General features: G+C 33.2%; 1 protein-coding gene across 1 annotated transcript in view; it reads right to left on the bottom strand.

Annotated features, from left to right (window-relative positions):
• SPAG16 (sperm associated antigen 16) overlaps positions 1-19,604 on the bottom strand; it is a 913,876-nt gene that overhangs the window by 242,763 nt on the left and 651,509 nt on the right. Inside the window, exon 15 of the mRNA XM_007187870.2 lies at positions 9,470-9,596. Coding sequence (XP_007187932.2) covers positions 9,470-9,596 — 127 coding nt within the window. The remainder of the gene's footprint in view (positions 1-9,469; positions 9,597-19,604) is intronic.

Genomic DNA, 19,604 nt, shown 5'->3' with positions numbered 1-19,604 from the left:
CTTACTGGTCTCTTCATAGCTGAATCCCAGAATTTAGAACAGTACCTGGCGGATAATAGGCTTACACTAAATATTTGTCAACTGAATTAACATAATTTCCACCATTAGACAAACAAAAATACAAGAGAGAGAATAATAAAATTCTTGGCTAGAAGGCATGATCTGAAATGCATATATATTATTCCAAATGCATATCTATTATTCTATTTATCAAACTCATTATTTCAAAACATTTAGAGAGTGTTGATTTTCATAATACCAATACTATACTATTTCTTCTTTACAATTTTTTTTTTTTCCTTTTGCTGGTAGAGTGCATAGTAGGGGATGTTGCATGAAGATGATTTTAAATAATTTTTATTTTCACTCCTATTATATTACAAGTGAGAAAAGATACTTCTGAGATCAATTAGATTTGAATAAATCATCTGTGAATATCGTTTGAAATTAAATTTTAGATAAATATAAGTGAGCGTTATCACAAGTGCCAACAGTGCCGTCTCCATCTCCAAGAGCAGTGTACTATTTGCTCTGGGTTGATTTGCACGTCCATTGAACTGCAACTTCTCTTAAAGGATTATCCTATTAAGAAGTATCAGCTGGCAGATTAAAGATGATTATCTATTCAATTTTGCATACGTAATCTATTAAAAAGATGACGAATTCTTGGGCTACTTGATTTTGGGCCATGAAGTGTGTGTAGACTACAAATTTCAACTGTATTATTTTTAAATCTAATAACTACTATATGCTATTAGATTAAAATAGTACATTCCCCTTAATACCATAACTGTGAACCCCTTAGAAAAATTCAAAGGTCTGATTGTGCTTTAATTCTTTTTATAAAATGCATTTTTCTTGATAAATATATGCATGAGAAAATAGGTCATATTTCATAATGACCTATGCTAGCATTTATATGTAATTTTTATTATATCTGTAAACGTACAGTCATAGTTAATTATATGAATTGGAATATCTTATTGCCTAGATGATATTAAGATATAGCTAGTCATAAAACTAATTTCTCATACTTGTTACATAGATACAAATCTTTTTGAATTTCTTAAATGCGTTGACAAGGCATTAGCACATTAATTGTTATATGCATATAACTAATATAAATGCATTTGAAAACTATTTCTTACATGACTACTACAAAATTAATCTTCATTAAATGTGATGACAGTAATTTAGAATTTGTCATTTTTTGGACATGAGCTGGATTTAAATTGTTTATATATAATTAGGCACATAAGCTTTGTAACGAACTTCCAAGGAGATACTTTACATACATAGGAAAACATTTCCAAGTACTTTTTGATCATCTATGCCTATAATGTTACAATTATATTTCTATGCAGTACAACTACAACAGAGAACTAAGCAACAAGTAGAACTATACTTGTTTTAAAAATATTACACAAAATTGAGGATCTAACAACACAAGTGTGACTTCTTTGTTTCATCCAGGCATTTGTAGCTGCAATAGCTGATTGTACCTGTATAATGCTCTAATTTGTAAGATTAATAAGTTATTTCCTGCTCTGATCAAACCAGAATGGGTCAGGTTTTTACTATCTCATAAAGTCTTCTATGAAGAATCTGAGTCCTTAATTTATTAAAATGTTGAAACTTATGCATTTTTTTTTTTGGCCAAAATATCTGTTCCTACAGAGACTGAATGTGTTGCTAGGTTGGCAAGAATAAAAGTTTTGTATTGCTGAGCAATACAGCTGTCGTTTAAATTTGAGGCTCAATTTTTAAATAATCTTGATTTTTATATCAAATTGTATTTCCATTTTGGATCAAGGAAAAGTAGAATGTTTTACTTACAATTTGATATTTTTAAATGTTAAATAGTACACAAAAGCATTTAAGTTTTATTTTAGAATATTATTTTTATCTCAGGATACCATGCTCTAACGAACAGTGCGAAAATGCAATACTCAGTTGTGTAAAACTTAGGTTGGAAACCTAATTGATGAAGTCACTTAATCCAAATCTCTCATTTTTGAGAAGATCAAGTTGAGGTCAACAGAGATTAAGTTTCCTGCTCAATTTCATGTTACAAATCATAGATGAACAACAATCTTTATTCTTTAGAGCCTTGCCTTATGCTTAACTCAAATGTCCTTTTCTGACACATAGGATGTGAATTAAGTCTAGATGTTTCTACGAATTCAATCCAGACTCAGATAAGACATTTGTGAGTATTGGAGATATGAAATCATTGCAAAAGTAGAGCTTCATAGTTTGTATAATGATGTTGTCATTAGATTAAGTACACAACCTTTCAAACATAATATCTGAAAGGAATAAGACTTAGTTACATGTATAAATTCTATATTTTGAAAAAGTCAGTAACTTTCATTTATATAAAACTTTCATAATTTGTGTAATTCAAATGCATTCCAGTTCTCAGAACTTGTGATCCATTATTAGGATGACAGTCTAAATACTTAAAAACTAATATGGCATCGCCACCAACCATTTAGAATGGAAAATAGACCAATCAGAACAGGTTTATGGTCATAACACTTTGTACAATTACAAATATTATTTCTGAATTAATATATCTTCGGTCAATACACCTTTAATTAAAGTTTTCACGGTGTCTCCACTATCATTAGCATGTTATTTTCCATACTTGCTGTCAGGTGAATAAAAATGTTTCTAAAACATGGAATAGTATGACAAAAACCAAAGAGAAAGAATAGCTTTTTTACAGGTAAAGTGTAAAACCAGTTCCTATGAATCTCCAGAGTTTTTTCTTTACAATTTCCTAGAGCTAAATTCAGGCTCTCATAGAACTGTACAAATGTGTATATTTATTAATATATATATGTAATTAAAGCTCTCAAAACTCTTTAAAATGGGAGAAATGAACCAAACTCATAGTTCTGTGATGATTAAAAGAGAAAGCACCTAGCCCAGTTCCTAGATCATAGTATACTTCATTGCAGGTATTAATAATGAAACCGTGCACCTCAGATTGGGACTTGAACCCATGCGGCCAGGACTCGAACACAGCCAAAACCCAGTCTTCCAACTGAGATCACAGACCTGGTTTCTGGACTTAATGAAGCTCAGGTTCTTGATGTCTCATCGCAGAAAGAATTCAGTGACAGACAAAGTGATAGGTGAGAAGTGCATTTATTTAGAAAGAAACGCACTCCACAGAGTGTGGGCCATTTCAGAAGGTGAAAAAGGCACCAGGGTATGGAATTGTCAGTTTTTATAGGGGTGGGTAATTTCATAGTCTAATGAGTGGGAGGAGTATTCTAGCTATTTCAGGAAGGGACGGGGATTTCTAGGAACTGGGCCACCGCCCACTTTTTGATCCTTATGGTCAGTCTTGGAACTGTCATGGCACCTGTGGGTGTATCATTTAGCTTGCTGATGTGTTCAGTGAGCGTATACTGAGGCTCAAGGTCTAGTGGAAGTCCACTGATCCACCATCTTGGACCCATTTGGTTCTAATCAGTTTATGTCATGTCCTCTGGCTATGTCATTCTTTCAAAGGTTGTGCCCTACCCCCTTCCCTCCTGTTTCAATGACACACTTGGGTCTCCAAGGGAGATACAAAATCTGATTTCCTTCCGTTCCTCCAGTTCCTTTCTCCAGCAGCAGAGGGGACCATATTCTACTCAAAAACAAAATGGATTTGCATACAAACAGGGGATGAAATAACGGGATTATAAATGATTGAGCACAGTCATCTGGTCTTTTCTCTCTTGTATTTTATCCCCTCTCCTTGTAACTCTCTTTCCTAGGAAATTGATGTAGTAGAATGGGCTTGCTCTTAGGCAGAGCAACTTACCTCAGCTCTGCCTTATGCCTTAGAGACAATAGAAGTTAGCTTGCTTTCTTCCTTTCTTATTTCAGTTTGTAATCATGCCAAGACTTAAATAAATAGCAAAAGTGCCTGCAGGCACTCACTTATTCCACCCAGATTAGTCTGATAGGAATTTACCTTGAGGTGTGGGGCTGGAGTTCCAGCTCCCATTAGGAACATATTTAGGGTTCCCCCTTGTTATAAGACACATCAAAAACCTGGCAGATAATACTAGGGAGATCTTCTTTTCCTGTTTTTCTTCCAGAGACAACTAATTGACAAATAGTGTTTGTTTGAGTCAAACATTGCCAAGTGGTCATTAATTAGATTATTTCAATATTCATAGCAAATGAATTATAACTCCTAACAGATGTCACATATCAATATGAAACTGAATACTATTATTACAATGAGAAGCAGAATAATATAAAGTCTAAATTCTAGTCTCTGGAATTAGACTGCCCAGCTTTGAATTCTGACTCCACATTTGATCAGCCAGGTGTCATTAGGCTTGTTGTTAACTTCATGTCCTAGTTTCCTCATCTGTAAAAAGGAGACAACAGTAACAATCTCATTAAGTTGTAGTAAAGAATAAACAGGTTTTTACATGGGCCAACTCAGGTGGTTCAAAGACAGTGAAGGGACTAGATCTAGAGGTGTGGACTGATGCTGCCTCACTACTGAGGTAATGACCTTCTGAGCCCTCTCCCTTGGCAAATTTTTCTGTAAAGAGCCAGACAGTAAATGTTTAAGGGCTTCACAGGCCATGCCAGTTTCCCTTGTGAATACTCAACTCTGCTGTTGTAATGTGAAAGCAGCCTTAGATAATATGTAAATTAATGGGTGTGGTTGTTGTTACCATTAAAATTAAATATAAATACAGGCCATGGGCAGTAGTTGGCCAATCCCTGTTCTATCTACTATCCTTTTGAATTGCAAGGTTTTACCAACCTGGTTGGTGGGAGTACAAACTATTCTTAGGCTCCCCTGATCTTTGGGGATTTTTCTTTTTAACTCTTCAGACAGATTTTTCTGTGGCTTTAGGCTGTCGTGGACTGATCTGCACTCAGCTAAAGACTGCAGGGGATCTTCTGCAAATCTCCAGAGCTCTCTCTCTCTGTGTTGCTGTCCCCTGTCCTGTACTCTGCCTGCAAACTCTAGCTGCCTTGGCCTCCCTGGACTGCCCACTCCATCTCCTCAACTCTGGGAGGCTGTGGGGTTTCCCCAAGGTTTCTGTCCATCCCTGAGATGTGACCTAGAAATTTTCTCCAGACAGTATTATGGGCAGCCATAGAGCTCATCTTATTTACCACCCCCCTTCCCTTCAGTACTGTCTTCCACTGCCCAATGTTCAATTTCTGAAAACCATCGTTTCATAAATTTTGTCTGTTTTTTCAGGTGTTTCAGGTGGGAGGGTAAATCTGGTCCCTGTTACTCCATCTTGGCTGGAAGTGGAAGTCGTGATAGGTTTTTAACATTTCACATACAAGGAAACTGAGGTTCAGAAATGTTCGGAAAGTTCACCAAGATCATTCAGCTAGTTAGCAGTGGAGACAAAATTCAAAACCAGGGTTTCTAAGTGAGTGCTTCCTCCATTATATTACACTGCTTCCAACAGAAGGAGTTAACCACAATTTGTCTTTTAAATACAAAACAGTGAACTGCAGCCTTCACTAACAGAAGCTAATAAATCAAATTTGAACAAAAGATTTGAGGCTTATCTTATTTTTGAGCAATTTTAGAGGAGTCTGGTAATTTTCATATTTTATAATGGGGTCATTATTTTTTCTTCTATTTTAGTATTTCTATTGTGGTTCTCCTTGTGGGAAGTATTTAGGATTACCGCCAAATGGTGGCAAACCTTGCTCATTTCAATGATCTGAGACTGATAAGCTTTCTACTGGAAAGTCCCCATCTGGCTCAAACTTCAGCTCTGGCATTTTCTAGGGATGTGACTTTTTTGCAAGTGTACCGGAATTACCTTTTACAAAGGAGTGAAAAATATTGCTAAACTACATAAACGCAACAAAATGAGAGATGTGGAAAAGTGTATGTATAAATTCTCACGGTTCATTTTTATTACTTTCACTACACAATTCCATTTAATATTTTCTGAAATAGTAATAAATTTTTGAATGGTAAAACATATGGCATTTGAGTATGCCAAGTGGGAGATATTTAGATAGTGAATATTCGTAAAAATGTGTAGCGTTATATTACCAGAAGGTTCTCTGTTTAATGAGAAAGGAACACTTATCCCTTTACAAATATGTAAGTTATAAATATATACTGATATATGTATATATCTATAAACACAGGTAATCTGTGTTTGTTGCAAGCAATGTATTTGCAAATAAAACATTATGTAAATAATACTATGCTGCATGCAACTCCTCTTTTAAATGTGCAACAAGCTGATTTCTTACAGCAATAGAAAAGCTAACCTCGAGATGGTGATTCATATATCTTTAAATCTTTTGATTTTAATTATATATGCGTATATAACATTATATGTAGCTTTACTTGCTAGTTAACTATTTAAATTATTTTGAATATTACATGAAAACAAGACTGTATTAGGATTTCCTCATTACAGAATATAATTAACCCTTTGAAACACATTAGAATATAGCAAGACAGTTATCTCCTCCATTATTTCTATGAGGAAACTTAGTTCAGGAAGATTAAATAATTTGTTTATAGTCTAAAAGGTGGGGAAGAGCGAAGGGTCTGAATTATAGTCTATATTCTTTTTCTATACCACTGGTTTTCAAATATTATCAAAGATACATTTCAAAAATGATACACTATGAGAAGTCTCAATTTTAAAACAGATAAAGTACCATTTTGCTAGCACATAATTTACTTTTATAAATTTAAAATAAAAACATTTATTTATGAGGTTAATAAATAATGAGGAATCTTTAATATACATAAAAATTTGAAATCAAATGTTATGGACCACAGTTTCAGCCTTTAATGACTACTCAAATTTATTTGTATACCGTGTTGGATTTGCAGTGAAGGAATCCCTTATTTATAAAGATAAGCCATTGTATATGGAAACAGCTCTTTTTAAGCAGCACACCTCATAATTTCAAGATGCCCTTCAATTAAACTGATCCAGAGATATGAAATATGATGAGAAAATTTTTGTTTCTATGTTGATTATTTAGAATATCTAAAAACTATGTATATGAGTAGTTTATATTAAATTTCTTATATTAAATTTCTCAGACAGAATACTGTCAGTACTTCCACATATATTATATGATATTGTGATGATATTGCATGTGTATTATCAACGACTTTTCCTCAGGCCCAAGGAGGAAAGCTTGTATTGGCTTGCCACTGGGAATAAATAAAAGTATGTCAAATGAAGAGTATTTTGAACTTATTAAGTTAGATTTGATCTTATTCTCATAGTTCAAATATTTTCATGGTATCTTTTTATACTTTTCTTTTAAATCATCTTTTCCTGAAGAAATGCAGATGAGAAGAGATCTATGTGTCCCTGTCCTTATTTCGATTTTGTTTTGCTCTTGACTTCACTTTTCTTTACTCTCTTGAGATGAACATAATTTCTGGTATTTAACTTTGTGATTTCACCTCTTTGTTCAGACCCTCAATAGACCTCTTGTTTGCTCTACCTAGTTCCTTCAACTGCTGATATATTTCAAACTTTTAAAATGACGAGTCACTGAAGACTTCTCCTCAACAGAAGCACAAATTTCTCAGTATTCAATGAGAAAAAGACACTTATTTCTCAAACACGTAGAATTAAAATTAATTATAGTATGTTCCTTGAAGAAATGGTCAAAGGGATGGGAAGGTCAGGTTGAAATTATATTCCTTCAAACTGATGAAGTGTTTTCATTAACACGGTCCCTGGTTTACACTCTTTATCGTTTATGTTTCTCATTGTTCCATCCTTGATTCTGACAGTTTTCTTAATATTAGTGTACCATCAAGTATATAGCAGTCATGGAGAAAAAAAAAATAGATCTGTTGTACTAGGGGCTTTAAGATGGTATTGACTTGTACGACAGTATGATAGGAACTGACATATTTAAAATAAGTTCGCCTGACAATGCATAGAAAAGAAATTTTGGGCTGGATGACAAGGACAGTAAAAGGCAGTGGCAACATATTAATAATTATGACAGTAAAATATGTACCTAGTATTAGTTGTACAGCATATCAAAACACCCTTTAACTTCTATTATTAGAAAGTACAGCCAAAAGTTTTGAAATTTCAGAATTCAAAACTCAAGGCCATGAATACTTGGATGCTACCTCAAGATAGTAAAAAGGGATTTATGGATGTGAAAACGTTTGTAAAAACCAAGTTAAAGTTCCTTTAGAATTATGATGTCAATGCATATTCTATATATCAAAAAGTATAAATTGAAACACTAATGGGCCTTTACATTATAAAATTAAATTCTCATAGTTGGGATCTTTTATTCTGTACAGTGTTTTCTGTTTGAATTCTAGCAGAGCATAAAAGTCTTAATGTCAAGAACATTACTAACATATTTTTAAGGAAGTCATATATGTGGTTCATATACCAATCTGCAATGGGAACACAGCTTAACATTTTTTAAGAAGACAAACTTACTGTATTCTGAATTTTAGATATGTGATGTCAATATCATGAAACCAGTTCCATGAAACACACAATTACCTTATGGCTTCAGAATTGCTTCCAGTATATTCATACTTTTTGGACTATTTTAAAATAGAACATCATTATTTCCTTTATATATATTCTATCTTTATTTCTTTATCTAAAATTTGAGCTACTGCAAATAAATATCAAGGATTTTTAAACCTCTCAAAACTTAAAAAAGTTTAAAACATGTATTACAACAGCAAAGGTAAGTTATATCAATAACAGATATACGTTATTGAGCATAGGCTATCATTAAAGATAGAGTTGTAATTGTAATTTTAACCTTTTAAATGATCAAGTGGAATCATTGTGTGATTGCTAACATCAGTTGCTACACTCTTCATCATCAGCAAGGATAAAATAATTTATCTCACTGTTAACGGTTATATTATTGCAGAAAAAATGCTGAACACAGATAATAATACTACAATTATTACCAATTAATATAATTATTATTGGACACAATTTGAAACAAGACGAATATATATTTAAAATTAATTGTAAAATCTAGAGAATATGGGGTATTACTAAATTATTATAAAGTATTCCATTAGTTTCAATTTTATTTTTGCCAAACTTTTGTTCTTCCCTACTTTTAGCTATTTTACCTTCAAAAAACTCAATTTACTTACGTTGGATGGTGATTCTAAGGGATGCAGACTCCAAATTTTGCATGACGCTGCTAGGAACTTGAGTAATCTAAATTAGTACACACTTATCTCCTCTATTATTTCTTCCTTTACATATGTGATAAATGTAATGCTTTCACTATATGACATGATACGATATATCATATGATAAATACAGCATAATGTAGTATATGCTAGTATAATATCAAGGACAGATTTTTACATAGAAGGAAATGCAAAAAACATAAAGTGGCAATAGAAAATAGTTTCAGCACAAATACTAAAGCTGTTAGTTTGGTCAAGAATGTTAAACAAAAAAGATCCTACCTGATGAATCAAAGTTCACCTCATTGCCAGGACTTGGACCTACATCAATGGACACAATTGGTAAGAGCTTCCGAAAATCCCATAGCTTTGTAACTCCACAGGCATCACAGGATGCGATCATGTGACCCTTTAAAGTATTAAAAAGAAAGAACTGTATATACATACATATATATATACAAATATATATAGTAACTCAGACCAAAAAAAACAAAAAAGAAAGATTTCTGTTACAATTTTATTAAATACACAAGAATACATTCCTCTAAACTAAAAAGTATTCATTATACCTTTGTCTTTGACATAAAAGTATTATAAAATGACAATTTAAATAAATAAAATCCTATACTAAATTTTAGAAGATGATTTTTCAGGAAATCATTTTGATGATTTTAATCATATAAGATGTAATAAAACAGAACTACACACACCCATGCAATTTGTCTAAATATACACATATCACATATACGATATGTGATCTACATATAAAAACTATATATGTAAAATATTGCACTAAAAGCACACTTCACTTTATATGCTTGTAATTAGTTAGTATTGATAATTTATAACTCAGAGTAAAAATAAAAACAGAGGTAGGAAAACAAATGGACAGGAAAGAAGAGTTTTATAATAGTGGGTAGAATCACTGGGGCCAGGTAAAATTGATGGCAAGGAAGCAGTGCTTATTGTGTTCTGTTAGACAAAATTATTAGAAATATTTGGGGCTATTTTTTTAACATGTAGTGGAAAAAGGAAGAAGGTAATTGGATAAGGGAATGGAAAACAAAAGGAAAGGTGGATGGATTCAAGTATTATGGAAACAGGGGCGGATATTTTCCCAGTATAGAAGTACCAGCCCAGGTGCATCAGTTTGGAGTTCAAGGTCTGTCTATACTCCTCTTGCAGGCCTCTCAGGAGATATCTATTCAGCAGCTACCTCATGTCAGAGACGGGGATATAGTGATGAGTAAGAGGGCTTCCATCATTCTGTCATTTAATTTCTGTGTCCACTGACCAACTAAATATGAGTGCTGGCCACATCAGGTTTATGTACAATGTTTATAAGTCATTATACTCTTTCCAATTCGATATACAGTTTCCCTTTCAGATCCAGCTTAATTTTTTTAATGTCTAGTCAAAAATCAACCTCTCATTATTTTCCTCCTAAATATTCTAAAATGTTAAAGATAATAACTTGATTATTATACAATTTTCCCTATTTGAACTAGCTCGCATACTTTTTTTCTCATTTACTCCTTGATTTCTACCCTTTCTATAAAAAAAACAAAAACAAGAAACAACTGCATAGTGTATTACAGTCCGAGTGGATTTTTTGTTTTTTTCCTTAAATACTCTGGTAGTACAACAAATGCCACTAGTTTTAAAATTCTGTAACTGCTGTTACTGGCAAAGCAATACAATAACCTTTTCCTCAAGCTAATAAATGGGATATTTAATCTTTTTTATGGTTTAAAAAGAACATGGAGAACTTGGAATGTTTTCAAATATGTAAATGTGTATTGTGAGAATTGTGAAGAATCAGTGAATTTAATTTTTAGAAAAGAACAGTTCTCAGGATTATAGGGAATATTAATGTTAGAAATTATAAAGAACTCTTTCCAGCGATAAGGGTTTTCAAACATCTTTCACAAGTCGCAGAATGGAATCTTTTTTCAACTGTGAGTACAGAAAAAATTTTAGTCAGAATTTAATCTGAAGGTACTTCTCATTAAAGTCAGGTTACAGACTTCATGTCCTTTTCTTGCCTAGATTCTATGAAACAAAGACAATCTTAAAGTGTGCTTTATACCATTGAATATTAAATTTTTAGGAAATATACTAAAAATTAAAAAATAGTCCATCATTTTCTGGGTGAAAATTAGTACTTAAATGGGTTTAATATTTTTATATTTAATTTTTACCACTGTCAAAAAATCAATTAATACAGTTTGATAATACTAAAATAATAATATTCAATACTTATTAAATGCTTCTAATAACCAAGTGCTATGCTAAATGATTTATTAATAAATAGTAGATAGTATTTTAAACAATTTTGAATAACTAACGTCATATAGCCAAACTTTTCCATTTCCCAAGGAACTTAAAATTCATGACAATATATGCATTATGGTAAAACAAATATAATAACTTATAAAGTGGTAAAAATAAGTTTGTGTTCAGACTTGATAACTTGGTAGCTATACTTCCAGTTAACCAGAGAGGCAAATGCAATGCCTATCGTAGTACCTGGAGCATAGTAGAACTAAAAAAAAAAATTTGTTGGGACTTCCCTGGTGGTCCAGCGGTAAAGAATCCACCTTGTAATGCAGGGGACACAGGTTTGACTCCTGGTCAGGGAACTGAGATCCCACATGCCACAGCCCAACTAAGCCTGCGCACCACAACTACTGAGCTTGAGCGCCTCAACTAGAGAGCCCGCATGCTGCAAACTACAGAGCCCATGTGCTCTGAAGCCTGAGTGCCACAACTAAAGAAGAGAAAATACCTGCACACCACAACTAGAGAGAAGCCTGTATGCCACAATGAAAGATCTTGCATGCCTCAACGAAGATCCTGTGTGCCGCAACTAAGACCTGACGCAGCCAAAAATAAAAACATAAATAAAATAAAATAAAATAATAAAACAATTTAAAAAATATATTTGTTAAACCACTAGATGATGAATGCCTCATGGGAGTTTACCTAGAAGTTTTACTTTAGTCCAAGTACTTCCACAGCAGTCTTAAGGTAATATTGATTCTAACCCTGATGGTTCTGAATCAGTTAGATAAAAGAAAGAGATAAAAGATGCAGAGAATCCAAAACCAAAAACTTGGAATATCAAGATCTTGTATGCCTCCTCCTCCAGTCTCAGGTGAACTGGAACCATTTGCCATTCTCCTTCCATAGGGAAGAAGAATATTAAAATATTACTAATCTAAACCACACATTGTGAATTTTGAGGGATCTGAAGATGGAGTGTGTGGAAAAGGAATTAGCTGACAACCTGGGGAAAAAACAAATATTTTATCTAGAATTTACGTCAGGTAAGAAAGCAAAGACTAGTCATAGTTAGGCACTTAACCTAACCAAGAAAGAAAGATTTCAAAGAAAATGTTTTTTGGAGAAAGGTGGAATTGTGACAATTTTAAAGAAAGTAAAAACTCAAGAGTTTTGGAAAACTATCTAAAATGTAATTCTGGTTATGTCATTGGTACCAGTACTGGCTGAGGAGGAAAGGTGATAAAGATGGTTGCACTGAAAGTTCTCGGAGAAGTTCGGATTCAGACAGATGGTTGTTTTTGTGACACTGAATCGCCAGCACCCGGCTCAGTTCCTGTGATATGTTTGGCATTTGATCTTGAATAAATCATAGAATAATATATGAATAAAAAATGAATATAAGGGGAGTAGAGAGTAATCAATGTTGACTACATGCAACTGTAATGGATTTTTTTCCAAAATATGGTAAATGAGCTGAAGCTCAGAATTTTGTTTTTTTTTTGGTTATCACAAACTCAAATAGTAAAACAAAGCAAGTGGAACTTAGGAAAATGGACAAAGGATACAGTTGAGATGAAAGTGAATAGTCACGACTCCTGACTGCCCCTTTTAAGCCTTCCCGTTTCCAACTTAAAGATCCTAGTGAGAAAATCCATATGGACATGCAGTTAATAAGTTAGAGTAGAACAACGTAAAACCAAACTAGCTTCATCTAGGCTGCTGGAAATATACTGGAAAAATATTTAGCAGTACATATCAAGGATCACAAAGGTTCATACTTTTGAAAATTTTAAGGCTACTTCTGAAATTTACTGTAAGGTTTAAAAACAGATGATCAAAATATTAAAGTAGCACTATTTATAAATAAAAAATGGAAACAAGTGAAATTTGTAATAATCTAATATGGAAGAAATAAATCTTGTGCTATTGTGGATCCAGAGCACTGCCAGAGGCACCTTTTATGCAAACTTGATACCAACAGTGGCAGGAAGACAAGCAGACTGAGCTATCTCTCTGCACAGTGGTTCCAAGCATATTTATATATTATAAAACAAAGAAAGAAAAAGAGAAAACTAGGATGCTAATGATGTCATTTATAATTTAAATGAATGATTAAAAGACTATTTTCATAAACCTATAGTATTCCTTAATATAAACATAACTTACGGCTTTATATAATTTTCAAAAACAGATTTTACACCATAATTCAAAACGAGTCATGTACCAAAATGTTCATTGCAGCTCTATTTACAATAGCCAGGACATGGAAGCAACCTAAGTGTCCATCATCGGATGAACGGATAAAGAAGATGTGGCACATATATACAATGGAATATTACTCAGCCATAAAAAGAAATGAAATGGAGGTATTTGTAATGAGGTGGATGGAGTTAGAGTCTGTCATACAGAGTGATTAAGTCAGAAAGAGAAAAACAAATACAGTATGCTAACACATATATATGGAATCTAAGGAAAAGAAAAAAAAAGGTCATGAAGAACCTAGTGGCAAGATGGGAATAAAGACACAGACCTACTAAAGAATGGACTTGAGGATATGGGGAGGGGTAAGGGGTGAGATGTGACAGGGTGAGAGAGTGTCATGGACATATATACACTACCAAATGTAAAATAGATAGCTAGTGGGAAGCAGCCGCATAGCACAGGGAGATCAGCTCGGTGCTTTGTGACCACCTAGAGGGGTGGGATAGGGAGGGTGGGAGGGAGGGAGATGCAAGAGGGAAGAGATATTGGAACATATGTATATGTATAACTGACTCACTTTGTTATAAAGCAGAAACTAACACACCATTGTAAAGCAATTATACTTCAATAAAGATGTTAAATAAATAAATAAATAAAAAGTGTTAAAAAAAACCAAAACCAAAAACAGATTTTACAAGTTTGGGCATTACCATAAGTTTGGGGTTAAGAGGCTATTTTTCAGGTAGTGTAAGAAATGTCATGGAGTAATATTCTATATGAGATTCCTTATATCTTTATATTGTATATCAAGAAGAAATATATAGAATCTTAATTTATTATAAAAAAAAGGTCCAATTTGATTATACTTTGTACCTTCATCCTGATGAATCAGCTAAATCAGCTAAGTATTTTCTTGGTTCAACACACTATGTTCATATATATATATATAAAGGTATATATATATATATATATATGTATATATATATATATATATATATACACACACACACACATTTATTTTCCCATCTTTTTTTGGAAACTGAATTTACAGAACATCTAGATAAGCGAAATATTTTTAGGGTCGTGACATTACTTCTTCTGCAAAGGTTCTTCAAGGCTGAATAAAACAATATATATAATTGTTCTCTTCTCAGAGTTATACAACATAATAGAAAATTAAATGAATGATTATATATCAACTATGCACACATGAGAATGCTGTAAACTCTGTAAGTGCAGGTACTTTGGCTTAGCAGTACATTCCCATGACCTTGAATAGAACCCAATAAATGTTCAATAAATAATTGCAGATGAATAAATACCCTAGATGAATTATTGCAAAGCCATAAAAAGAACAATTACAGAAACAATGTAAAACATGGAAAAGTTTATACTATACTGTCGTTACACTGATTAAAAGTATACAATACATATGGTGCAGTGACTGAATAGGGAGATACGTTTATAAAAAGTTGCCCTATATATTTTTTAAGACTGTATTTTTTTAGGATAGTTTTGGTTCACAGCAAAATTAAAGGCAAGATACAGAGATTTTCCATATACCCTTGGCCTCTACACACACATAGCCTCCCCCATTTACAACGTCCGTCTCCTTCAGAGTGGCAAGTCTGTTACATTTGATGAACCTACATTGATACATCATAATTACCCAAAGTCTGTATTATTACAATTCACTCCTGGTGTTGCACATGCCATGAGTTTAGACAATTGTATAATGACATATACCCACCACTATGGCATCATCCAGAGTATTTTCCCTGCCCTAAATATCCTCTGTACTCACCTATCCCACCATACTACCCCTGCCCAACCCCTGGCAATCACTGATCATTTTGCCTCTCTATCTAAACTTTAGAATCAGTTTGTTTGTATCCACAGAATACCTTTTCTTGATTTTTTACTGGGATTGCACTGAATCTACAGATCAAGTTGGGAAGAACTGACATCTTGACAATATTGAGTCTTCGTTTCCATTAACATGGAATATCTCTTCATTCACTCAGTTATTTTGTTTCATTCACCAATGTTTTATAGTTTTCCTCATATAGATGTTATACATATTTTGTTAGATATACTTAAATATTTCATTTTTAGGGGTGCTAATATAAATAGCATTATGTTTTAAAATTTAAATTCCACTTTTTCCTTGCTGGTGTAGAGGAAAGCAATAGACTTTTGTGTATTAGCCTTGCATCCTGCAACCTTGTAATCACATATTAGTTCCAGGAGGTTTTTTGTTTGTTTCTTTTTTCTTTCTATTTTTTTTTCTTTTTTACTTGTTTTTTAAAATTAATTCTTGGATGGTCATATCATCTGTGAACAAAGATAGTTTTAGTTTTTCCTTCTCAATCTGTGTAACTTTATTCCCCTTTTTTTTTTTTTTGGTCTTATTGCATTATCTATAACTTCCTGTACAATGTTGAAAAGGACTGGTGGGAGGAAATATCCTTGCCTTGTACCTGATATCTTAGTGGGAAACCTTTAGTTTCTTACCATTAAGAATAATGTTAGCCGTAAGTTTCCTTTTAGATATTCTTTACCAAGTTGAGCAATTTCCCTTATATGCCTAATTTACTGGGAGTTTTTAAGCATGAATAGGTATAGTATTTTGTGAAATAGTTTTTCTGCATCCATTGATATGATCATGTAATTTTTCATCTTTACCCTATTGATGTGATGGATTACATTACTTGATTTCCAAATGTTGAACCAGCCTTGCAAACCTAGGATGAATCCCATTTGGTCATAGTTTTTACTTCTTTTTATACATCATTGGATTCAATTTGCAAACATTTTGTAGCGGATTTTTGTATTTATGTTCATGAAAAATAGTGGTCTGTGGTTTTCTTTTCTTGTAATGTCTTTCTCTGATTTTAGTTGTAGGGTAATGCTGATCACAGAATGAGTTAGGAAGTATTCCCTCTGTTTCTATTATCTGAAAGAGATTATGGAGAATTGATATAATTTCTTCCTTAGTTTGTAGAATTCACAAGTGAACCCATGTGGGACTAGTGTTTTCTGTTTTGGAAGTGCATTAACTATTTGGAAAGGTAATATGATTCAACTTCTTTAATAGATATAGGCCTATCTAGATTGTCTATTTCTCCTTGTGTGAGTTTTGGCAAATTGTGTCTTTTAAGAAATTGGTCCATTTCATCTAGGTTATCAGATTTGTTTCAAGGCAGATTTGCTGAAAACAAATTCACTCAATTTTTGTTTATCTGAGAAAGCCTTTATCTCTCCTTCACTTTTAAAGGATAATTGCACAAGGTAAAGAATTCTATGTTGGTGTTTTTTCTTTCAGCACTTTAAATATTTCACTCCATTTTTTCCTGGCATGGTTTCTGAGGAGATGTCATATGTAATTCTTATCTTTATTTCTCTATATGTGAGCCACTCCCCTCTTGGTTTCTTTCAGGATTTTTTCTTTATCTTTAATATTCTATAGTTTGAAAATGATATACATAGATCTAGGGGTTTTTGTTTGTTTCCTTTGTTTTTGTTTGCATTTATCCTGCTTGGTATTTTCTGTGTTTCCTGGGTCTGTGGTTTAATGTGTGACATTAGTTTGAGGATATCTTAGTCATTATTTTTTCAAATATACTGTCTGTTTCATTCTCTCTTCTCTTTCTGGTATTCCCATTACATGTATGCTTTACCTTTCGTAGTTGTTCCATAGTCCTTAGATGTTCTGTTTTGTTTTGGTTTTTGGGGTTTTATTTTTTGTTTTGTACATTTTTTTAAAGTCTTTGTTGTCTTTGTTTTGGTTTTTGATGATTCTATTGATATATCCTCTGTGTCAGAGGTTCTTTCTTCAGTTGTGTTCAGCCTATTAATAAGCCTTGCATCAAAGGCATTCTTCATTTCTGTTATATTGTTTTTATCTCTAGTATTTCTTTTTGGTTCTTTCTAGGATATTCATCTCCCTGCTTACACTGCCTCTTTGTTTTTTCATGCTGTCTCCTTTATCCATGAGAGCCCTTAGCATATTAATCATAGATGTTTTAAATTCCTGGTCTGGTAGTTCCAACATCCTGTCATGTCTGGTTCTGACGTGTGCTCTGTTTCTTCAAATTATGTTTTTTGGCTTTTGGTATTTCTTGTAATTTTTTCTTGATGGTCATACATGATATACCAGGTAAAAGAAACTGCTGTAAATATGCCTTTAGTAATGTGGTTGTGAAGTATGGGGTGGGGCAAGTAAGTGTTCTATAGTCCTATGATTAGGTCTTAGTCTTTTAGTGAGCCTATGCCTCTGGACCATGAACTTCATAAGTGTTTCTCAGTTTTTCTCTCCCTCTTAGGTGGAACAGGTTGGCTAGAGTGGGCTGGAACTGGGTTTTTCCGTTCTCCCATGTGTAAGGCAAGCCAGCTGTAATTGTTTATTTCCCTTCCCCCACGTTAGTTAGGTGCTGATAATACCCCAGCAGGTTAAGCTCTGTGTATATTTTTTGTAATGAGGAATTCTGAGTAATCTGGGTGGAAAATCCTTTAATATTTTAAATGTGGACAATAATTACAAATAATTAAATTATTCAAGAATAAAAGGTATATATTCTTCAGATTTAATTATCAAATATATTACTTTTTCTTTAATGATACTTTAAAATAAATTCAGGAAAATTATACATTTGCATATTGCATTATAATTTATCTTATAGTAAATCCGTAAATAATGTCACAGCTAATTCTCAGAACTATATGATGAGTCAAAATCTAATCCTATCTCACAATATTCAACTAAATAAATTTTAGAAAAATTAAATAGTGTATTGAAGGACTTCTAGTTGAGGTGGTCTTAAAAATAGAGTTATAAAATGAGACAAAAAATAGTAATAGTTAATACTAACTGAGTAATTACCATGGGCCACTCAGGGTTCTGAGCATTTATATACACATATGCAGGTATTATACACACATACAGGTATTCTCTACTTTTCAAAAGTTTGCTTTACACTATTTATCTTTTATGAAAGATCTACATTATTTCCTGCTTTTGCTAACTGAAAGAAATCCAAAGAGGATTTTCACATTTACAAAAAAGTTAACTGCTTCTTTGCTTTATGCCATTTTGGCTTATGCAAGTTTTTGAAGGAATGCTCAACTTTGGATAGTGGGGGAAACCTGTATACAAATATCCCGTAATGTTAAAAAAACAAAAAGAAAACCAAAAAACTACTATGAAATAGGTTGCTATTAACACTCCCATCTTATGGATGAGGAAATTGAGCCACAGGAAACTTAATTACCTGGACACCACCTATGCAGTTTAAAGAGGAAGAGCCAGGATTTGGACTTGTTTGGCTCTAGAATATGCACTAATCACTAAGCTCTACAATGTGTCTCAAAGAGAAAGTTTGCCTAAAAATTTATTTTTAAAAGTATAAGATCTCAGGGACTTCCCTGGTGGCACAGTGGTTAAGAATCCACCTGCCAATGCAGGGGACATGGGTTCAAGCCCTGGTCTAGGAAGATCCCACATGCTGCAGAGCAAGTAAGCCCGTGCGCCACAACTACTGAACCTGTGCTCTAGAGCACGCGAGCCACAACTACTGAGCCTGTGTGCCACAACTACGGAAGCCCATATGCCTAGAGCCCATGCTCCGCAACAAGAGAAGCCACTGCAATGAGAAGCCCGCGCACCGCAACAAAGAGTAGCCCCCACTTGCCTCAACTAGAGAAAGCCTGCATGCAGCAACCAAGACACGACACAGACAAAAATAAATAAATAAATAAATTTATATTAAAAAAAAGCAAAGAACCAAAGTTTTAAAACTATAAGATCTCAAAGAATGATAAAGAATAATAAAAATAATAATACTTATTACAGAAAAATAGAATAGAAACATAAAGTAGAGACTAGAAATAAAACCATAGGCTTCTGGGCTATGGGTTTAGGAGCAGGCCC

The sequence above is a fragment of the Balaenoptera acutorostrata genome, chromosome 8 (assembly GCF_949987535.1).
Source record: "Balaenoptera acutorostrata chromosome 8, mBalAcu1.1, whole genome shotgun sequence".
Taxonomy (NCBI): domain Eukaryota; kingdom Metazoa; phylum Chordata; class Mammalia; order Artiodactyla; family Balaenopteridae; genus Balaenoptera; species Balaenoptera acutorostrata.
Note: the sequence above shows the minus strand (reverse complement) of the source record. Positions and strands in the feature narration are given on the sequence as shown.